This window comes from Salvelinus alpinus, chromosome 9, assembly GCF_045679555.1.
Source record: "Salvelinus alpinus chromosome 9, SLU_Salpinus.1, whole genome shotgun sequence".
NCBI lineage: Eukaryota > Metazoa > Chordata > Actinopteri > Salmoniformes > Salmonidae > Salvelinus > Salvelinus alpinus.
In genome coordinates, this window is record NC_092094.1 from 30078107 (window position 1) to 30102114 (window position 24008).

Here is a 24008-nt window from a genome sequence, read left to right on the forward strand (position 1 = left end):
CAGAGAGACATCAAAGATAGTAACGTTCTTCGTTTCACGGAAACATGGCTCACTCGGGATACGTCATCAGAGTTGGTACAGCCACTCGGCTTCTTCACGTATCGCGCCGACAGAAACAAACATCTCTCTGGTAAGAAGAAGGGCGGGGGTGTATGCCTTATGATTAACGAGACGTGGTTGTGATCATAACAACATACAGGAACTCAAGTCCTTTTGTTCACCTGACATAGAACAAATGCCGGCAGCATTATCTACCAAGATAATTCTCTTAGATCATAATCACAGTCATGTATATCCCACCCCAATCAGACACATCGACGGCCCTGAAAGAACTTAATTTGACTCTATGTAAACTGGAAACCACATATCCTGAGGCTGCATTTATTGTAGCTGGGGATTTTAACAAGGCTAATATGAAAACAAGGCTCCCTAAATTTCATCAGCATATCGAATGCGCGACCCGGGCTGGCAAAACCCTGGATCATTGTTATTCTAACTTCCACGACGCATATAAAGCCCTCCCCCGCCCTCCTTTCGGAAAATCTGACCACGACTCCATTTTGCTGCTCCCAGCCTATAGACAGAAACTAAAACAGGAAGCTCCCGTGCTCAGGTCTGTTCAACGCTGGTCCGAACAATCGGATTCCACGCTTCAAGATTGCTTCGATCACTTGGACTGGGATATGTTCCGCATAGCGTCGGACAATAACATTGATGGAATACGCTGATTCGGTGAGCGAGTTTATTAGCAAGTGTGTCGGTGAAGTTGTACCCACAGCGTCTATTAAAACATTCCCCAACCAGAAACCGTGGAATGATGGCAGCATTCGCGCAAAACTGAAAGCGCGAACCACTGCTTTTAATCAGGGCAAGGTGACCGGAAACATGACCGAATACAAACAGTGTAGCTATTCCCTCCGCAAGGCAATCAAACAAGCTAAGCGTCAGTATAGAGACAAAGTAGAGTCGCAATTCAATGGCTCAGACACTAGAGGTATGTGGCAGGGTCTACAGTCAATCACCGACTACAAAAGGAAAACCAGCCCCGCCGCGGACCACGTTGTCTTGCTCCCAGACAAGCTAAACAACTCCTTTGCTCGTTTTGAGGACAACACAGTGCCACTGACATGGCCCGCTACCAAAACCTGCGGGCTCTCCTTCACCGCAGCCAACGTGAGTAAAACATTTAAACCTGTTAACCCTCGCAAGGCTGCAGGCCCAGATGGCATCCCCAGCCGCGTCCTCAGAGCATGCGCAGACCAGCTGGCTGGTGTGTTTACGGACATATTCAATCAATCCTTATCCCAGTCTGCTGTTCCCACATGCTCAAGAGGGCCACCATTGTTCCTGTTCCCAAGAAAGCGAAGGTAACTGAGCTAAATGACTATCGCCCTGTAGCACTCACTTCCGTCATCATGAAGTGCTTTGAGAGACTAGTCAAGGACCATATCAACACCCCCCTACCTGACACACTAGACCCACTCCCATTTGCTTACCACCCCAATAGGTCCACAGACGATGCAATCGCAATCACACTGCACACTACCCTAACCCATCTGGACAAGAGGAATACCTATGGAAGAATGCTGTTCATCGACTACAGCTCAGCATTTAACACCATAGTACCCTCCAAACTCATTACCCTGGGTCTCGACCCCGCCCTGTGCAACTGGGTCCTGGACTTCCTGAATGGCCGCCCCCAGGTGGTGAGGGTAGGTAACAACATCTCCACCCCGCTGATCCTCAACACTGGGGCCCCACAAGGGTGCGTTCTCAGCCCTCTCCTGTACTCCCTGTTCACCCATGACTGTGTGGCCATGCACGCCTCCAACTCAATCATCAAGATTGCAGACGACACTACAGTGGTAGGCTTGATTACCAACAACGACGAGACGGCCTACAGGGCGGAGGTGAGGGCCCTCGGAGTGTGGTGTCAGGAAAATAACCTCACGCTCAATGTCAACAAACCAAAGGAGATGATCGTGGACTTCAGGAAACAGCAGAGGGAGCAGCCCCCTATCCACATCGACAGGACAGTAGGGGAGAAGGTGGAAAGTTTTAAGTTCCCCGGCGTACACATCACAGACAAACTGAAATAGTCCACCCACACAGACAGCGTGGTGAAGAAGGCGCAGCAGCGCCTCTTCAACCTCAGGAGGCTGAAGAAATTCGGCGTGTCACAATAAACACTCACAAACCTTTAAAGATGCACAATCGAGAGCATCCTGTCGGGCTGTATCACCACCTGGTACGGAAACTGCTCCGCCCACAACCGTAAGGCTCTCCAGAGGGTAGTGAGGTCTGCACAATGCATCACCGGTGGCAAACTACCTGCCCTCCAGGACACCTATACCACCCGATGCCTGTTCACCCCGCTATCATCCAGAAGGCGAGGTCAGTACAGGTGCATCAAAGTGGGGACCAAGAGACGAAAAACAGCTTCTATCTCAAGGCCATCAGAATGTTAAACAGCCATCACTAACATTGAGTGGCTGCTGCCAACATACTGACTCATCTCTAGCCACTTTAATAATGAAAAATTGATGTAATAAATGTATCACTAGCCACTTTAAACAATGCCACTTTATATAATGTTTACATACCCAACATTACTCATCTGATATGTATATACTGTATTCTATACCATCTACTGCATCTTGCCTATGCCGTTCGGCCATCGCCCATTCATATATTTTTATATACATATTCTTATTAATTCCTTTACACTTGCGTGTATAAGGTAGTTGTAGAATTGTTAGTTAGATTACTTGTTAGATATTACTGCATGGTCGGAACTAGAAGCACAAGCATTTCGCTGCACTCGCATTAACATCTGCTAACCATGTGTATGTGACAAATAACATTTGATTTGATTTGTGCATTCCTGGTGTAACTTGGGCAGTTGTTGTTGCCATCCTGTACCTGTCCCGCAGGTTTTATGTTCGGATGTACCGGTCCTGTGCAGGTGTTCTTACACGTGGTCTGCCACTGCGAGGACGATCAGCTGTCCGTCCTGTCTACCTGTAGCGCTGTCTTAGGTGTCTCACAGTACGGACACTGCAATTTATTGCCCTGGCCACATCTGCAGTTCTCATGCCTCCTTGCAGCATGCCTAAGGCACGTTCATGCAGATGAGCAGGGGCCCTGGGCATCTTTATTTTGGTGTTTTTTAGAGTCAGTAGAAAGGCCTCTTTAGTGTCCTAAGTTTTCATAACTGTGACCTTAATTGCCTACTGTCTGTATGCTGTTAGTGTCTTAACGACCGCTCCACAGGTCCATTAATTGTTTATGGTTAATTGAAAAGCACGGGAAACAGTGTTCAAACCCTTTACAATGAAGATCTGTGAAGTTATTTGGATTTTTACAAATTATCTTCGAAAGACAGGGTCCTGAAAAAGGTACGTTTCTTTTTTTGCTGAGTTTATTTAGATGGCTTTTTGATATGTATCCCTATAATCTGAACCCGTGTTCTTTCGATGTATGCTAGTCTGTCAACAAAATTCTAATTAAAGGTACACCGTATTTAAATGGATGCCTTAAGATAAATGCACTGAAAACCCGATTGAATAAAACTCCACACAAATATCTGTTGGCCAGCAAGTGGGAATTTTTTCTGTGGGTGAATTAGATGGGAACCACACCTGTAAAGCCTGCTACGCACCTGCATAAGGTAAGTCTGAATACCAACTACTGAGTAGAACGTATCAAAGGCGTACATTTTCTAAGTCAGAATCAGGCCCACAGAGCACAGCTAATAGGGAGAATACCTCTATTGAACCTCAACAGGAACAACAGCTACAATGGAATACTCTACCTAGCTCCCATTTACAGTTATACAAATATGACTACAAATCACAATATAGAGTGTGTTGCATTGGGTTACGACTAAGAGCAGTCTGCTGGCATACACCTGGCTGGCTGGTAGTGTGTTTCGCTGCTGTGTTTTTGGGAGTGTGTTCTTGTTTCAGAATAAACCCTAGATCCACAGGCTAAGAGGAGCATGATTAGAATTCCAGACTCTCAGCTCTCATTTAGGGGAGGGCAGGCATGATTTGAAATGTTGGAGCTAACTGAAGCAACTCTCTATATTTATATTGTAGGAAGGAGAAAATTGCTGTAATATTTGTTAATGTGTTAGTTTGCTTTGTGTCACATTCTCGGTTCATCACATTCTACGAGTATATATCCAATAACAGGAAACCAAACTCACATATTTATTATTTAATCTATGTTAATCCTAAAACAGATGGATTAATATTGATTACCTCCTGATTTATCAATATCATCTAGTCACTGGTGATTGATTAATAATCCTAATGGCTTTTCTCATCGCCCTAATTATATTTCTAACACCAGCAATGATGTCATTCCTTCTCTGTAAATTAGTGCACATAGAGGAGAGATCTACCAGAGTACAGTATCTGAGAGACACAGACCCACAGACCCTATTTGTCTTCTACCGCTTTGCTATGTCATACTATGAATAATGCATATGAGCAGGGCATTAATCACTGTTAGAGAGAGAGATAGAGAGAGAAGAAAGAACAGGGAAGAAAAGGAAAAATATAAAGTACCTTCATAAAGTATTCATACTTTTTGTTGTTGTGATACAGCCTGAATTCTAAATTGATTAAACAATTTTTTTCTCACCCATCTACACACAATACCCCATAATTACAAAGTGAAAACATGTATTGAAAATGAATTACAGAAATATCTAATTTATATAAGTCAAAACTTTGTGGATGCACCTTTGGCAGCAATTACAGCTGTGAGTCTTGCTGGGTAAGTCTTTAAGAGCTTTCCACACCTGAATTGTTCAACATTTACCCATTATTCTTTTCAAAATTCTTCAATCTCTGTCAAATTGGTTGTTGATCATTGTTTTATATTTTTTTGCATTTTTTTTTTTTATATACCCGAAACATACAACATACAATATACTTGCAGTGAACCCGCTCAACAACTACACCATACCAGTCATCCAACAGACTCCCATTCAGAGCGATACACAGAAGCATTCAGGGACAATGCCCTGCTCAAGGGAACATTGACAGATCTCCCACCAGGCCCCAAAAAATGTGAACTCGAACCCTCCAAGATCACCCCACAGTTCCCCAATAGCTGTCCCTCAACCATCCGAGACCCCTCCCACAGTCCCCCCCAAGAAAAATACAAATAAAAAATACAATTAATTCCATACCCCACCACCAAGAACCCCCCAATGCACCAACAACCAAGACAATGAACTAAAGAGAAAAAAGAAAAAGACAGAAGAAAACAGCAAACAACAATGCAAAAAAAAAGTATGTATATATTTTTTAAAGCAAAGGAAATCAAGGACAACTAAAATCATAACAGCAATGCCAACTGTATATGTTTGTATGCATGTCTGCACTATTACATGTATGTGTGTGTTCTTGTATGCGTTTATTTGAATGAGAGCGTGTGCATATGCATGTGTACAAACAGCTGCATGGCATCAGCCTCAGGCAAACCGGCATTAGCTGTAAAACACTGTTTTATTTGACTTTATTTTTTACTTTTATCTTCAACCATCATTCTATCTCCAGCACAGTAACTCCACTCACACTTGTCTCCAATTCCACATCCCAACCCTCAGCTTCCCTCAGCCCATCCCACCTATCTCTGCTGGACACCCTCTTCGGATTTTTACGCAACATATATCTTTCAACTATGCTGTGATGTTTAACGTACAATTTCAATCTATCTAATCGAATAGAAACCTCATATTGCGAGTTGACAATAAATACTTTTACTAAGAGTATTAGTATATTAGTAATTGACTGATCCGGTCTCTCCAGTTCTCCTAACAGTACTATTTCTAGGGTCAATTTATATCAATGCTATGCATTTTCAGCCATTCCTGAACCTGAGACCAGAAACAGGCTACCTAAGGGCAATACCAAAATAAATGGTTTCGAATAATTTTAGCTGAAAAGCACGAAGTCTTCAATCTTTCGTTGTTTTATATATCAACTCATACACCCTGTACCATGGAATCGGTACATCAAAAATCTCTTCCCAACTATTTTGCAATCTGTATGGCACAGTTGTCAACTTCCTGGTCCTCAAATGAAACTGGAATACTTTCCTATTTATTTTTATTCCTCCAACAGTTTTGCTCCTTTATATTGGGCAGACAGACCAGTTCCCTACCTCCCCCCGCTGCCACCTGCCTCCTCCATTTTTGGGGTAATGCTGTAATGAATTGGTTGTACTCCTGGATTGAGCAGACCTTCCTGTACAATTCTGATAACTCAATGAAGGACATAACTCCACCATTCCAATTTACAATATAATTTAAGAACAAAATAGCCAAAATAGCCTTTCCCATAAATACTGGTATTTTATCAACCAGCACATTTGAGTTCAGCCATAATATTTGTTGTAACATTTGTTCTATCTTTTCAGGGGGATGAAATTGAAATTGTAGCCAGCTCTGCAATGCTTGTTTGAAAAAGAGAGATAAGTTGAAAAAAATACTTTTTTTCATCGAAAATGGCAAAAAGGCAATATTTCAACAATTGATGAGCTTTTCTTAGTAATCTACTTGAGAACCATTTAGGGTTCAAGTAAAACTTTTGAATAAGTGATGCTTTTAGAGAGAGGTTTAGTTTTATTATATTTTATAATCTCAACCCACCCAATTCATATTCATTATATAGATAGGCACACTTTATTTTGTCTGGTTTAGCGTCCCATATAAAGCTAAATCTTTTTTTGCTCATATGATTTGAAAAACGAATCGCCGAAGCGCCATAAGTAAGTGGGTAACCTGAGAGATGACTAAGGAGTTAATCAGGGAAATTTTTCCATAAATAGAAAGGTACAGTGCCTTGGAAAAGTATTCATCCCCCTTGGCATTTTTCCTATTTTGTTGCATTACAACCTGTAATTTAAATTGATTTTTATTTGGATTTCATGTAATGGACATACACAAAATAGTCCAAATTGGTGAAGTGAAATTATAATAAATTATAACAAAAACAAAGATTAATTATAACAAAGAAAAAACGGAAAAGTGGTGCGTGCATAGTGTATGTATTTACCCCCTTTTCTATGAAGCCCCTAAATAAGATCTGGTGCAACCAATTACCTTCAGAAGTCACATAATTAGTTAAATAAAGTCCACCTGTGTGCAATCTAAGTGTCACATGATCTGTCACATGATCTCGGTATATATACACCTGTTCTGAAAGGCCCCAGAGTCTGCAACACCACTAAGCAAGGGGAATCACCAAGCAAGCGAAACCATGAAGACCAAGAAGCTCTCCAAACAGGTCAGGGACAAAGTTGTTAAGAAGTACAGATCAGGGTTGGGTTATAAAAAAATATCTGAAACTTTGAACATCCCATGTAGCACCATTAAATACATTATTAAAAATGGAGAGAATATGGCACCACAACAAACCTGCCAAGAGAGGGCCGCCCACCAAAACTCACAGACCAGGCAAGGAAGGCATTAATCAGAGAGGCAACAAAGAGACCAAAGATAACCCTGAAGAAGCTGCAAAACTCCACAGCGGGAGATTGGAGTATCTATCCATAGGACCACTAAGCTGTACACTCCACAGAGCTGGGCTTTATGGAAGAGTGGCCAGAAAAAAGCCATTGCTTAAAGAAGAAAATAAGCCAAAAGGCATGTGGGAGACTCCCCAAACATATGGAAGAAGGTACTCTGGTCAGAGGAGACAAAAATGTAGCTTTTTGGCCATCAAGGAAAACGCTATGTCTGGCGCAAACCCGACACCTCTCATCACTCCGATAACACCATCCCCACAGTGAAGCATGGTTGTGGCAGCATCATGCTGTGGGGATGTTTTTCATCGGCAGGGCCTGGGAATTGAAGGAATGATGGATGCCTGTAAACCTGTTTCAGTCTTCCAGAAATTTGAGACTGGGACGGAGGTTCACCTTCCAGCAGGACAATGACCCTAAGGATACTGCTAAAGCAACACTCAAGTGGTTTAAGGGGAAACATTTAAATGTCTTGGAATGGCCTAGTCAAAGCCCAGACCTGAATCCAATTGAGAATCTGTGGTATGACTTAAAGGTTGCTGTACACCAGTGGAACCCATCCAAAATGAAGGAGCTGGAGCAGTTTTGCCTTGAACAATGGGCAAAAATCCCAGTGGCTAGATGTGCCAAGCTTATAGAGACATACCCGAAGAGACTTGCAGCTGTAATTGCTGCAAAAGGTGACTCTACAAAGTATTGGCTTTGGGGGGTGAATAGTTATTTACGCTCAAGTTTTCTGGTTTCTTGTCTTATTTTGTCACGTTCCTGACCTGTTTTCTGTTGTTTTGTATGTGTTTAGTTGGTCAGGGCGTGAGTTGGGGTGGGCATTCTATGTTTTGTGTTTCTATGTTGGGTGCAATGTGAGAGAGATTCTGGACGGAAAGGGACCCTGGGCTCAGACAGGGGAATATCGCCGCTCTTTTGAAGAGAGGGAGGCAGCTAAAGCCCAGGAGCGGTGGTATGAGGAGGCAGCAGGGAGACGTGGCTGGAAACCCGAAAAGAAACCCCAAAAATGTATTGGGGGGGGGAGATAAAGGGGAGTGTGGCGAAGTCAGGTAGGAGACCTCCGCCTACTCGCTGTACTTACCGTGGAGAGCGAGAGTACGGGCAGACACCGTGTTACGCAGTAGAGCGCATGGTGTCTCCTGTACGTGTTCAGAGCCCGGTGCGGTACATACCAGCTCCTCGTATCGGCCGGGCCAGATTGAGGATTGAGCCGGATGTCATGAAGCCGGCCCAACGCATCTGGCCACCAGTGCGTCTCCTCGGGCCGGCTTACATGGCACCAGCCTTACGCATGGTGTCCCCGGTTCGCCTACATAGCCCGGTGCGGGTTATTCCACCTCCCCGCACTGGTCGGGCGACGGGGAGCATACAACCAGGTAAGGTTGGGCAGGCTCAATGCTCAAGGGAGCCAGTACGCCTGCACGGTCCGGTATTTCCGGCGCCACCTCCCCGCCCCAGCCCATTACCACCAGTGCCTACACCACGCACCAAGCCTCCTGTGCGTCTCCAGAGTCCTGTACGTACTGTTCCTTCTCCCCGTACTCGCCCTGATGTGCGTGCCCTCAGCCCGGTACCACCAGTGCCGGTACCACGCACCAGGCCTATAGTACGCCTTGAGAGTCCAGTGTGCCCTGTTGCTGTTCTCCGCACTAGCCTGATGGTGCGTGTCCTTAGCCCGGTACCTCCAGTTCCGGTACCACGCACCAGGCCTACAGTGCGCCTCAGCCGGCCAGAGTCTGCCGTCTGCCCAGCGCTATCTGAGCCATCCGTCTGCCCAGCGCCATCTGAGCCATCCGTCTGCCCAGCGCTATCTGAGCCATCCGTCTGCCCAGCGCTATCTGAGCCATCCGTCTGCCCAGCGCTATCTGAGCCATCCGTCTGCCCAGCGCCATCTGAGCCATCCGTCTGCCCAGCGCCATCTGAGCCATCCGTCTACACAGCGCCATCTGAGTCATCCGTCTGCCCCGAGCCATCTGAGCCATCCGTCTGTCCCGAGCCATGAGCCATGAGCCATGAGCTGCCCTACAGTCATGAGCTGCCCTACAGTCATGAGCTGCCCTACAGTCATGAGCTGCCCTACAGTCCGGAGCTGCCCTACAGTCCCGAGCTGCCCTACAGTCCGGAGCTGCCCTACAGTCCGGAGCTGCCACTCAGTCCGGAGCTGCCACTCAGTCCGGAGCTGCCACTCAGTCCGGAGCTGCTGCCACTCATTAGTCCTGAGCTACCTCTCTGTCCTGAGCTACCTCTCTGTCCTGAGCTACCTCTCTGTCCTGAGCTACCCCTCTGTCCTGAGCTACCCCTCTGTCCTGAGCTACCTCTCTGTCCTGAGCTACCTCTCTGTCCTGAGTTGTCTATATTTAGGAGGGGCCTTGGTGAAGGTTCCTGGACCATGGTCGGGGGCGAGGGTTGCCACTCACGGGACGCTAAGGAGGGGGACAAAGACAATGGTGGAGTGGTGTCCTCGTCCTGCGCCGGAGCCGCCACCGCGGACAGATGCCCACCCAGACCCTCCCCTTGAGTTTTAGGGGTGCGCCCGGAGTTCGCACCTTGAGGGGGGGGTTCTGTCACGTTCCTGACCTGTTTTCTGTTGTTTTGTATGTGTTTAGTTGGTCAGGGCGTGAGTTGGGGTGGGCATTCTATGTTTTGTGTTTCTATGTTGGGTGCAATGTGTTGCCTGATATGGTTCTCAATTAGGGGGCAGGTGTTTTACGTTTCCTCTGATTGAGAACCATATTAAGGTAGGCTGTTCACACTGTTTGTTTGTGGGTGGTTGTTTTCCGTGTCTGTGTATGTTGCACCACACGGGACTGTTTCGTTTTGTCGTTCGTGTATGTAGTCTGTACCTGTTCGTGCGTTCTTCGTTATATGTAAGTTCACATGTTTTAGGTCAGTCTACATCGTTTATTTGTTTTGTAGTTTGTTAAAGTGTTTTCGTGTTACGTCTTTACTTTAATAAATATCGTTATGTCCACATTCACCGCTGAATTTTGGTCCGACCCTTACTCCTCCTCCTCATCCTCATTAGACGATCGTTACATATTTCTTGTTTGTTTCACAATAAAAAATATTTTGCATCTTCAAAGAGGTAGGCATGTTGTGTAAATCAATTGATACAAACCCCCCAAAAAATCTATTTTAATTCCAGGTTGTAAGGCAACAAAATAGGAAAAATGCCAAGGGGGTGAATACTTTCGCAAGCCACTGTATTTACCTCTCCATGGTTGCATGATCTTGTCTATTTTTACACGTTTTCTAATGAAATTCATTGTGGAGAGCTTATTTACATATTTTGTGATATGAATACCAACTATGTCTACTTCACCATCAGCCCATTTTATAGGTAAACTGCAGGGTAATGTAAAAGTTAAATTTTTTAAAGATCCAGTACATAATGTTGTACACTTATCATAATTAGGTTTTAGTCCAGATAGTACAGAAAAGTTATCTTCAATGAGACATTGCAGGGATCTAGCTTGCGGACTTAATATAAAACTTGAGTCATCGATATACATGGACACCTTTGTTTTAAGCCGTGGATATCTAATCCTCTAATGTGGTTATTGGGTCTGATTTTAATAGCTAGCATTTCGATGGCCATAATGAATAGATATGGTGACAGCGGACACCCTTGTTTAACTCCTCTTGACAATTCAAAACTCTGAGAAGTAGCTGTTCTTTAAATTTACTATTTTACACCTGACGTTGCTACACATTATTTTAGAAGAGAATCACCGAAATTGAAAAAATCCAGGCATTTCAAAATAAAATCCAGTCTTACTTTATCTAGCCTTTTCAAAATCCGCTATAAATACCAGGCCTGGCTTCTTAGATGTGTCATGATGTTCTATTATTTCTAGTAGTTGTGGTATATTATCTCCAATGTATCATCCATGTAAAAAACCTGTCTGATCAGGATGAACAATACCTGGTGAAACCCTTTTATTTCTGAGTGCTATGCATTTCGCCAGTATTTTTGCATCACAACTTTGAAGTGTAAGGGGCCTCCAGTCTTTTAGATAGACTGAGTCTTTATATTTGCCACCTGGGTCTTGTTTTAATAATAGAGAAATCAGACCATCCTGCCGAGTACCTGACAAACTACCATTTCTATAGGAGTAGTTAACCTTTCTCGCCCAGGGGTTCCGCTAGCGGAACACCCACAACATTCCACTGAAAAGGCAGCGCGCGAAATTCAAAAATATTTTTACGAAATATTTAACTTTCACACATTATTAAAAATAAGTTGTCCTCTAGTAAACTTTTATTACATTTCTAATACCCCCATCCATGTGGAAAATCTATAAAAGTTATGTGAATGCCAATTAGATGATGTCCGATCGCATTCTATCTCCTAATACAACTTTCTTAACCTTTGATGCAAGAGAGAAAGAGACAAGAAAGTAGTCAAAGTGACTAGCTTGATTAAGTCTCCTCCATGTATATCTCACTAGGTCAGGGTTTTTAGTCTCCAAATATGCACTATTTCTAATGTGTCCATAATATTTGAGATTTCCTTTAGGGCACGTTTTAGCCACGTAAAGACTGATCTTATTTTTTATAATCTGCTAATCTGCTAATTATAACTGGCTATACTTATATCACCCTTTACCATAATTATATACTATTCTCAGTCTAAATTGACCATAATTAATGCTTGTAAAGTTACTGCCATCAGAGGTATTATGATGGTCAAAATTAGAGCTTTCAAATGTCTGATATTTAGAATTCAAGAAATAGGTTCTAGCAATATTTATTTTATTCCCTTGCCTGTTTGCCTGTGAGCCAATGCCACAGATGTTAGAAAATTGAGACAAGATATTATGTGTGTAGAAAATCTGAGTAGGTTGATGTTGTTAAGATGCAAGGATTGGAAAAATGGAGGAGTGTCTTAAGTGGGTTGTATGTAACTGTGATGGATTGAAATTATTTGCTGTCTGAATACAGCTGTACAGAACCCCTGGGAATAATTACACTTGGTTAAAAGTTATCTAGTGTCCGTGAGTTATTTACTCTGAAAAATAAGAACCTAACAGATGGCGTTGTCGGCAGGATTCATCACGATTTGTAGTCAAACCAAAAAGTCCAGATCAGTGGAGCAGAGCTGGCAACAAACTAGGTAGGCTAGTTCCTATATCTGTTCCCACTCATTTTGACATCTTAGGGAGATGAGAATCGTTGTCTGAACTAATTATGGGATACGGACCTGGAAAGCTTAAGTTTAATTCTATAGGCCCATTGTGTGATGACCGGTCGTAGCTTTGTGGTATATGCTAGTACCATATAAGTATATAGTACGTCCCGAGCAGGATGGATCCTGTGGAGGGTAAGTCTTATAGTGAGTAAGTCCGGAGCAGAATAGATCTGTGGAGGGTAAATCTCATAGCGAGTAAGTCCGGAGCAGAATAGATCTGTGGAGGGTAAATCTCATGAGTCACGAGCAGGATAGTTCCTGTGGAGGGTAAAATTTAAAGAGTAAGTCCCGAGCAGAAGAGATCTGTGCAGGGTAAGTCTCATAAGTCCCAAGCAGGATAGTTCCTGTGGAGGGTAGAATCTAATAAAGAGAGGGGAAGTCCTGAACAGGGTAATCCTGTGGAGAGTAAAACAATAGTGTAATGGTATATAGACCTATAAGAAGGGCAAAAGGCCCAGTAGCAGTGGCCGTGAGAGCACAGGGTGTGAGTGTGTGTGAAAGAGGTTGGTTTATGCCCTATGGGGAGAGGGCGCGATGAGAGATGATGTGGGTTATCAATAATAGGGATATTTGAGGAAGTACTGGAATAGGACATAAAGTCCTGTCCGTATTCTCCAGTAATAGATTCGCAGACGTTTATGGTATTGGTTATAATACAAGGTATTAAGTGCCGTGAAAGTGTGTAGGGGAAGTGTGTAGTGCTATCTTAGAAAACAGTTAAAAGGTGTGTATTATAGACGGGAGTGAAGAAATCTGAAATAATAACTATTGATATGGCAACAAACGGACCTGTTTCTCCCTGTAAAATAGAGCTAGCAGAGTTTAATAAAGCCATGGAAGCGCTAAAAGAAGCACACAAGCATTCTACCAATTCGGCTGGAATATGGGAAACATTTTGCAAATTAGATAAAAGTGAACAACATTTTCCTGCTGACGGTGAATTGAAATCAAATAAAGAATTCAGGGAGGCAATTATGACTTGGCACAAGGACATAAAACCAGAATCAAAAGCTCAATATACCAGCGTTTTGATGTCAGCATTCTATCAACAGAAAATGCATCACGATAAACCCGGAATGAATACGGGGTTAGTAGATTTAATTCAAGACGATGTTTTGAGAGTGGAATATAACTCAACTCGCAGACGTAGAAGGTTAATAGGGCCATAGAGAAAATCACTAACTATAGTTTCAATGGCCAGGATAAAACTAAGAAACGTAGAGAAAAAAACATCAAAGCGTAAGGAGATAGTCCCACATCTAAAACAGGGAGCTATCGGGCATTGGAAGAATGAGTGTAAGGTGATACTGGAACCTAGTGCTTTAGCAGGAAATGCAGCTATACAAGGGTTTGCATCTTTTTCAAAAGAGCAACAAGTAATCATTTTGATGGAAGACGTATGAGATCACGTTTTACCTAACTTTTAGTTGAGTACCGATGGGATTTACAAATAGTCCCACTTGGTATCATTTTGCATTGAAACAATCATTAAAAGGGTGTAATGGTAGGTTCTGTGTTGGTACAATACGTGGATGATTCGTTATTAGTGTCAAAAGACAACAAAACTCATATGCGAGACCGCACCACATTGGTAGACAATTTGGCGGAACAGGGTCATAAAGCACAACTAGCAAAGCAAGAGGTAACATATTTGGGGGTTTTGATTTCTAAGGGCAAGATACACATTACCCGGGATCGGGTAGAAACAATGTGTTCTTTGGCACGGCCAAACACTCCTCGCATGCTCAGGAAAACTTTAGGAGTTTTCAATTTTGTTACACATTTTATTTCGTCATTCTCTGAAATTGCTGAGACACGTACAGAGTTGACGAAAGGGGGAAGGGTCCCCATGAGAGGAGAGAGTGGAATCAAGAGTGTGAGGAAGCGTTTGTCGAGTTAAAGAAGCATTTTGTCAAGTGCTAGCATTGCCATTGCCAAATCTAAAATTATCTGTTTTAGCATTTTTGTTAATGAACAGGAGGGACGTTGTGACGTGGTGGTTGCACAGAGTTGTGGGGTAGAGAGAGACCAGTAATGTACTGGAGTAAATCATTGACTTGGTGGCAAAAGGAATGCCACCGTGCCTTAGGGCGGTACAGGCGACTGAAATGGTGTTGCATAACACGGCTTCCATTACAATGGCCAAAAAGTAGATTTGTATGTTCCACACGCAGTAGCAACCATAGTGAACAGCACGAAAGCACAACATTTTGCTGGTGCAAGATGGACAAAATGCGAGTTAACGTTAAATGGGGAAAATCTACAATTTCATAAGATTGGTGCTTTGAAACCTACGTCGTTAATGCTGTTGCACGGGGAGTGTGAATCGCATACATGTGACCCAGATCAGATTACTCCAAAACTTAGGCCTGATTTGCAAGAGACAGCATTGGAATCGGGAAAAGTATTGTATACAGATGGCTCTAGTCACATGAACACAGAAGAGAAGAGAGTAACGTAACGGGGTACGCTGTGTGTGGTATGCATTTGGAGTAGCTCATGATTTCGGTACATTGTGGTCACATTGCGGCACGTTAGCAGCAACAGGAAAACCAATAAAAATGGTCTGGAGGTAGAGGCATTATCAGAAGCATATCAGTTACCCAGTAAATTAACTTCTCTAGGATAGGGGGCACTATTGTCACTGCCGGATGAAAAGCGTGCCCAAAGTAAACTGCCTGCTACTCAGGCCCAGAAGCTAGGATATGCATATGTAGATTTGGATAGAAAACACTCTAAAGTTTCGAAAACTGTTAAAATAATGTCTGTGATTATAACAGAACTGATTTGGCAGGCGAAAACCTGAGAAAAATCCATCCAGGAAGTAGGATTTTTTTATTGTTGTAGTTTTCTATTCAATGCCATTACAGTATCCATTGACTTAGGACTCAAATTGCAGGTCCTATGCCTTCCACTAGATGTCAACAGTCTTTAGAAATTGTTTCAGGCTTGTATTCTGAAAAATGAGGGAGTAAGACCAGTCTGAATGACTGGACCCTAAAGTGTCACAGAGCTTTTTCATGCGCAATCCCGAGAGCGCACCTTTCTTGTTTACCTTGACGTTATTGTCCGGTTGAAATATTATCGATTATTTACAGTAAAAACAACCTGAGGTTTGAATATAAACATCGTTTGACATGTTTCTATGAACTTTACGGATGCAATTTGGATTTTTTGTCTGCCTGTTGTGACTGCGTTTGAGCCTGTGGATTACTGAATAAAACGCGCAAACAAAACGGAGGTTTTTGGATATAAAGGGAGACTTTATCGAACAAAACGAACATTTATTGAGTAACGTTAAATTAATATCTTCTGAGTGCAACCATATGAAGATCATCAAAGGTAAGTGATTAATTGTATCTCTATTTCTTTTCTTTTATTTCTTTTTTGTATTTTTTGTTTTGAATTTGACCCCCTTTTCTCCCCAATTTCGTGGTATCCAATTGTTAGTAGTTACTATCTTGTCTTATTGCTACAGCTCCCGTACGGGCTCGGGAGAGACGAAGGTCGAAAGCCATGCGTTCTCCAAAACACAACCCAACCAAGCCGCACTGCTTCTTAAAACAGCGCGCATCCAACCCGGAAGCCAGCCGCACCAATGTGTCGGAGGAAACACTGTGCACCTGGTGACCCGGTTAGCGCGCACTGTGCCCGGCCCGCCATAGGAGTCGCTAGTGCGGGATGAGACAAGGATATCCCTGCCGGCTAAACCCTCCCTAACCCGGACGACGCTAGGCCAATTGTGCGTCGCCCCACGGACCTCCCAGTCGCGGCTGGCTGCAACAAAAACTGGGCGCGAACCCAGAGTGTCTGGTGGCACAGCTAGCACTGCGATGCTGTGCCCTAGACCACTGCGCCACCCGGGAGGCCCCATATCTCTATTTCTGACCTGTGTAACTCTTCTACTTGGCTGGTTACTGTTTGTAATGATTTCTCTGCTGGGTGATGTTCTCAAATCATCGCATGGTATGCTTTCGCCGTAAAGCCTTTTTGAAATCTGACACCGTGGTTGGATTCACAAGAAGTTAACCTTTCTGAACCACCCATCCCGTATCCGGGGTAATTGTCATCAGAAACGCTGACTAGCATAGCGTAGCATAGCGCCACAGGTAAATAATATTACTCGAAAATATTCATATTCATGAAATCACAAGTGCAATATTGCAAAACACAGCTTAGCCTTTTGTTAATCCACCTGTCGTCTCAGATTTTGAAATTATGCTTTACAGCGAAAGCAATACAAGCGTTTGTGTAAGTTTATCGATCGCTCAACAAAACAATAAGTACACTTAGCATCAGGTAACTTGGTCACGAAAATCAGAAAAGCAATCAAATTAATCGTTTACCTTTGATGATCTTCAGATGTTTTCCCTCACGAGACTCCCAGTTAGACAACAAATGTTCCTTTTGTTCCATAAAGATATTTTTTATTTCCAAATACCTCCGTTAGTTTGCTGCATTATGCCCAGGAATCCTCCTGAAAGAGCGGTCACGACAACGCAGGCAAAAATTCCAAATTATATCCATAATGTCCACAGAAACATGTCAAACATTTTTTATAATCCATCCTCAGGGTGTTTTTCAAATATCTATTCGATAATATATCAACCGGGACAGTTGGTTTTTCACTAGGACCGGGAGTAACAATGGCTGCCTTTCCCTTTTGCGCACAACTCACTCTGAGAGCCCCCACCTATCCACTTACGCAATGTGGTCGTTCACGCTCATTCTTCAAAATAAAAGCCTGAAACTATGTCTAAAGGTTGTTGACACCTTAGGGAAGCCATAGAAAAAGAAGTCTGGTTGATATCCCTTTAAATGGGCAATGGGGATACATAGGAACAGAGAGGTTTCAAAAACAGGGGCGCTTCCTGATTGGATTTTCCTCCGGTTTTCGCCTGCAATATCAGTTCTGTTTAACTCACAGACAATATTAAGACAGTTTTGGAAACTTTAGAGTGTTTTCTATCCTAATCTGACAATTATATGCATATTCTAGTTTCGGGGGCTGAGAAATAGGCAGTTTCAAATGGGTTAGTTTTTTAGCCAAAAACGAAAATACCGCCCCCTAGTCTTAAGAAGTTTTAATCACGTGTGTGAAAGGGGAAAATTACCGGTTCCCTGAGGTCATGGTTTTTGGGTACTTATACAGTGGTACTGTGTTCAGGCTGCACATAGAAAGGAAAATATATGTTAATAAGGGATGACAGTTACTTCAAATGGATTGTGATATGTGTATTGCTGATTTCATGTTGTGTTTTTTGGGGCAAAAAAATTCACCAGATTGGGATCCTGGAGTGGGAATTCTGCAAGGGGTTAGGGTGCTAACTTCAGGATCTGGTAACTCTTCCTAGAGGTCGCCAGTAGAATAAGGGAGTATGGGCTAATATAGAAAAAAGTTTTAGCAGTAACATTATGTTATGATTTTTGACATTTGTCAAAGAGATGGTATTAAGAAAAGGTTAATGTCTTAATTCATCATATAGTCAATGTTTGTCTGGTTTCCTGAAACAGAAATGTAATGAAATCTAACCTCACAACCCCCCCTAACCGGCTGAAGAAAGAGCGACAAAGACGTGCAATGAGAGACAGTGACTTTTACCACTCCTATCTGAGTCTGAGCCATAAACCAGGGCCGGGGTGCTGAGAGCGCGTGTGGAGTGAGCGTGGAGAGAGAGAACAAGCTCAGGTGAGAGAATCGTGTACGTGGGATAAACGGAAATATCTACTTGGATATTAAAATGGGGACATTATCAAGGGCCATGAAATGTGACAGGCAAAAGTTACAAGTGCCATTGGGAAAATGAACTGTAAACGATATCTGAAGAAGACACGATAGAATGATAAGCGCCGGGTGAAGGAAAGGGGGGGTGGTGTAGCTTATTTCTAACTCCTAGACACAGACAGACAGTCAGGTCATGAGACTGCAGGGACACATGCAGAAACTGTCAGGAGAAATCAGACTCAGGGATAACCTCCCTCTCCTCTCCACTGAAGCATTATGGGAAATGTAGGCCAGTGTTCTATCCTCTCCCCTCCTCTCCTCTTTACTCAATCTGCATAAGAATCACAGTGAGAACATGTTTACCTGTGAAAGTTCCCAAGTTAGTAAAAATAATACTACTACAACATAATCATTCATGTTATTCAGAATGTCAATATTAGGGTTTACAAACCACTGGATTTGCTTCTATGTGTGTGATGGGGAAATTAACAATTATTAGGTTGATTATTTCTGTATGTATGTGCAGCATGTGTATGTGCTGGCATGTAAGTATCGCAGCTTACTCCAACAGTTCAACCAAGTGGAAAAACATCATTACACACATGAAAATATCTATGTTTTCTTCATTCTCAAAGCATTCTGTGTCATCTTCAAAAATACATTAGTAACTACAACAGTTTCCACCAATAGGATGGAGGGAGGCATGGGCTTATGTTGTCAAAACATGACATTTTAAAGCTTTCAAATCTTCTCTGACAACTAAATGCCCTTTCTGGTATTTTAAGAAATGAGATGATTGAAGACTCATATCTCTGTTCCTGACATAATCAGTTTAAGCCAGTTTATGATGGTATGTGTGTGTGTTTGTTTACTGTATTTGATTGGGTGATTGTCATCTACCAGTCTCAAGCCATCGTCAGTCGTTAAGCCTCTCTCACACAGTCAGTGGTTTCTGTTAGTATACACACGTGCCAACATTTGTGTGTTTGTGTATGTGTATATGTATAGTGCATTCGGAAAGTATTCAGATCCCCTCCCCTTTTCCACATTTTGTTACGTTACAGCCTTATTCTTAAATTGACTAAATCATTTTTCACCCCTCATCAATCTACAGACAATACCCCATAATGACCCCCCCCCCAAAATGATTTTTTTGCAAATGTATAAAAAATAAAAACAGAAATACCTTATTTACATAAGTATTCAGACCCTTTGCTATGAGACTCGAAATTGAGCTCAGGTGCATCCTGTTTCCATTGATCATCATTGAGATGTTTCTACAACTTGACTGAGTCCACCTGTGGTAAATTCAATTGATTGGACATGATTTGAAAAAGCACACACCTGTATATGTAAGGTCCCACAGTTGACAGTGCATGTCAGAGCAAAAACCAAGCCATGAGGTTGAAGGAATTGTCTGTAGAGCTCTGAGAAAGGAATACGTCGAGGCACAGATCTGGGGAAGGGCACCAAAATATTTCTGCAGCATTGAAGGTTCCCAAGAACACAGTGGCCACCATCATTCTTAAATTGAAGAAGTTTGGAACCACCAAGACTCTTCCTAGAGCTGGCCGCCCAGCCAAATTGAAAAATCAGGGGAGAAGGGCCTTGGTCAGGGTAACCAAGAACCCAATGGTCACTCTGAGCTCTATGAATAATGGTGCATGCATCATGGTGTGGGGAAGTTTTTTAGCTCAGGGACTGGTAGACTAGTCAGCATCGAGGGAAGGATGAACGGAGCAAAGTACAGAGAGATCTTTAATGAAAACCTGCTCCACAGCACTCGGGATCTCAGACTGGGGCGAAGGTTCACCTTCCAACAGGACAACAACTTGAAACGCACACACGCAAAAACTCTGAAGCTCTGTGTTTAATCCAGAGTGTTGGTCTGATGTCAGCAGGATTAGTTTCTGTGGGGATGAGCAATGTGGTGGGGGTGGGGTTGATTATGTAACATAACACAGAGTAACACCATCTCTGGCATACACCCACACATCTTTGAACTGAGCAGACTGGGACTGTGTGCACCGTTGGGTTATCTGCACCGTTGGGTTATCTCATAACACAACAGCACAGCTACAGCAAGAAGCCCATCACAGCTCATATGGGCTGATTCCGACCAGAGTTAAGCTTGTGTAAATGGTAGTGTTTAAAAAAAAAATGTATGATATCATAATGTACTCATAACAGTATTACTCCATTGAGGACATCTAAACATTGACATGTGACATCATTTATCTACAGTAAAACATCACCAGATCAATAAGAAGAGGTCATGATAACCCAAATAAATTGAACGACTACAATCTGATCCTTGATGACAGTGGAGAGAGTGGACATCTATAAATATGACTGTGTTTGTGTGTCTCTCTCTCTCTCTCTCTCTCTCTCTCTCTCTCTCTCTCTCTCTCTCTCTCTCTCTCTCTCTCTCTCTCTCTCTCTCTCTCTCTCTCTCTCTCTCTCTCTCTCTCTCTCTCTCTCTCTCTCTCTCTCTCTCTCTCTCTCTCTCTCTCTCTCTCTCTCTCTCTCTCTCTCTCTCTCTCTCTCTCTCTCTCTCTCTCTCTCTCTCTCTCTCTCTCTCTCTCTCTCTCTCTCTCTCTCTCTCTCTCTCTCTAATCCCTGTATCCCTGTATCCCTGTATCCATACACATACAGTGGGGATTCGAGGGAGGAAAAGAGGAGGAAGATTTTCTCTGAGCGGAGCTCTGCATAGCACGGAGGAAGGAATGGGCAGACAAGGGAGAGAGGGGAGGAGAGGTAGAAGGAAATGATGAGGGAGGAGGAAGGTTGTCTCTGCATAGCAGCAAACTGCACTGGATCATTCACCCTGTGCTGCAGCCATGGCTCAGAGCCACACAAATAAAACATTCACATCCCTCAGGAGATAGAGGGGGAGACAAAGATAGAGAGAACGGGGGAGAAGGGAGAGAGAGAGGGGGAGACAATGACAGAGAGAACGGGGGAGAAGGGAGAAAGAGAGGGGGAGACAAAGACGGAGAGAACAGGGGAGAGAGAGGGGGAAGGGAGAGAGAGGGGGAGACAAAGACGGAGAGAACAGGGGAGAGAGAGGGGGAAGGGAGAGAGAGGAGGGAGACAAAGACGGAGAGAACAGGGGAGAGAGAGGGGGAAGGGAGAGAGAGAGAGGGGGAGACAAAGACGGAGAGAACAGGGGAGAGAGAGGGGGAAGGGAGAGAGAGAGAGGGGGAGACAAAGATGGAGAGAACAGGGGAGAGAGAGGGGGAGATATGATAGAGAGGAGGGAGACAAAGATGGAGAGAACAGGGGAGAGAGAGGGGGAAGGGAGAGAGAGAGAGGGGGAGACAAAGACGGAGAGAACAGGGGAGAGAGAGGGGGAAGGGAGAGAGAGAGAGGGGGAGACAAAGACGGAGAGAACAGGGGAGAGAGAGGGGGAAGGGAGAGAGAGAGAGGGGGAGACAAAGATGGAGAGAACAGGGGAGAGAGAGGGGGAGATATGATAGAGAGGAAACAGACCCAGTGCTTCTCCAGTAGTACAGGACTGGATTATTCCTACCAGATCTCGGTCTCTAAGAGGGGATCTGAGTTGTACATTACAGTACAATACCACTCATATTCTGCTCTGATGTTGGAGCTGATGTCGATAGGATGGAAATGAAAGAGCAGGGCTGTGCTTAGTGCATCTATAAGGTCACTAATGTAATGATGGCAGCACTGGTCACACAGGTATTAACAGCTAGTTACACTGCCACTTATATAAGAGATAAGCAGAGCAACACATACATTGGCAGAGTCTATCACTCTCTCTCTCTCTCTCTCTCTCTCATTTTCGATCTTTCTCTATCTCACCCTCTCTCTCTACTTGTTATTAACTACCTAAGGGGAGCGGCAGTCACCAATAGCAACTGTTAATAAAAGCCATGAGCACCATGTGTTGACACAGCCGCACAAAGAAACACGAACAGTCTGACATACAAGTTGCTTTGCTTCAAATGTGTAGGAAGTCATCAATCAATTAAATGTATTTATGAAGCCCTTTTTACATCAGCCGTTGTCACAAGGTGCTATACAGAAACCCAGCCTAAAACCCCAAACAGCAAGCCAAACAGAAGTATTTTTGTTGTATTCTATATGAGGAGAGTTTAGTAGTTTGCAGCAGTAGTTTGTAGCCATCTGCAAGTTAATCTATTTAATGATGAGAGCAGAATAGCCACCAGAAAAGTTATTTTAATTACAGACCTGCTGTTTCACTACATTACATTTGTGTGCGTGTGCCTGTGCGTTTGTCTGTGTGCATTCTTGCATGTGTATGTATGCGTGTGTGTTTGTGTCCTACCTTTTCATAGGGATCAGAGTCATAGTTGAGTCCTATTCCACAGTCGTCTGTGATTTCAGACAGATCCTCATCATCAAACTCCTCAAGACTAATGTCATGGGAAGGCCTGGAAGAACAGGAGGGAGAACGTTAAAAGTACACATAGATAGTAGACACACCACACCCACCATCATAAACTGGCTTAAACTGATTATGTCAGGAGCAGAGATAGCAGAGACACACACACACCAGTTTGGGATTTCACCCCCCGTCCTCATGTCTCCCTCACTAGCTTTAAGCACCAGCTGTCAGAGCAGCTCACAGATCACTCCACCTGTACATAGCCCATCTGTAAACAGCCCATCTATCTACCTACCTCATCCCCATACTGTATTTATTTATTTATCTTGCTCTTTTGCACCCCAGTATCTCTACTTGCACATTCATCTTCTGCACATCTACCATTCCAGTGTTTAATTGCAATAATGTAATTATTTCGCCACAATGGCCTATTTATTGCCTTAACTCCCTTATCGTACCTCATTTTCTTTTGTTCTACTGTATTATTGACTGTATGTTTGTTTTACTCCATGTGTAACTCTGTGTTGTTGTATGTGTCGAATTGCTATGCTTTATCTTGGCCAGGTCGCAGTTGCAAATGAGAACTTGTTCTCAACTAGCCTACCTGGTTAAATAAAGGTGAAATAAAAATAAATAAATGTACCTGACCCCTCCACCCTTCAAAGGGGAGCATCTCTCTGACTCATGTCCACACAGATTGCTCCGACCCTGTGGAAGCCTGCTCTGAGATATGGCCTGTCACTGTCTGTCTGGGTCTGTGCCTCATTCACCAGACACACAAGACACAAGCTCTCACACACCCTCCATATTTTGCTTTGCTCTCTTAGCAGACAGAGGAGTTCAGCACTATTCTCTATGTTTTCAGGTCCCCAGTTTACAGACACAACAGTGCTTAAATGAGCTCATCATCCTGTTTTCTTAGTTTCTATAAAACATCTGTATATCTGTGGTCCATTAGTTCCAACAGAGGCTCAGCTCTCTACTCCATTGGTAAGAGACTGTGTGAGGCTCAGAGGGAAATGCTGCATTGCAGGTTTTCTAGTGAGGACAGGACAGTCCAGACAGGGCCTAGTACAGATGTATACAGAGCCACAGTGAAGCAGGGTAAGTCAGAAAATACATCGGGGGTAGAAATGTGAAGCTAGATAACTGTCTAAATCAGGGCAGAACTG

The 24008-nt window shown here is 43.4% G+C and overlaps 1 protein-coding gene across 2 annotated transcripts in view; it reads right to left on the minus strand.

The window, feature by feature from the left end:
* The window catches only part of mapk8ip2 (mitogen-activated protein kinase 8 interacting protein 2), a 132077-nt gene that overhangs the window by 35544 nt on the left and 72525 nt on the right, over positions 1-24008 (minus strand). For both annotated transcript variants that reach the window (XM_071416658.1, XM_071416657.1), the window contains exon 2: positions 22777-22882. In XM_071416658.1, the coding sequence (XP_071272759.1) occupies positions 22777-22882 (106 nt within the window). The remainder of the gene's footprint in view (positions 1-22776; positions 22883-24008) is intronic.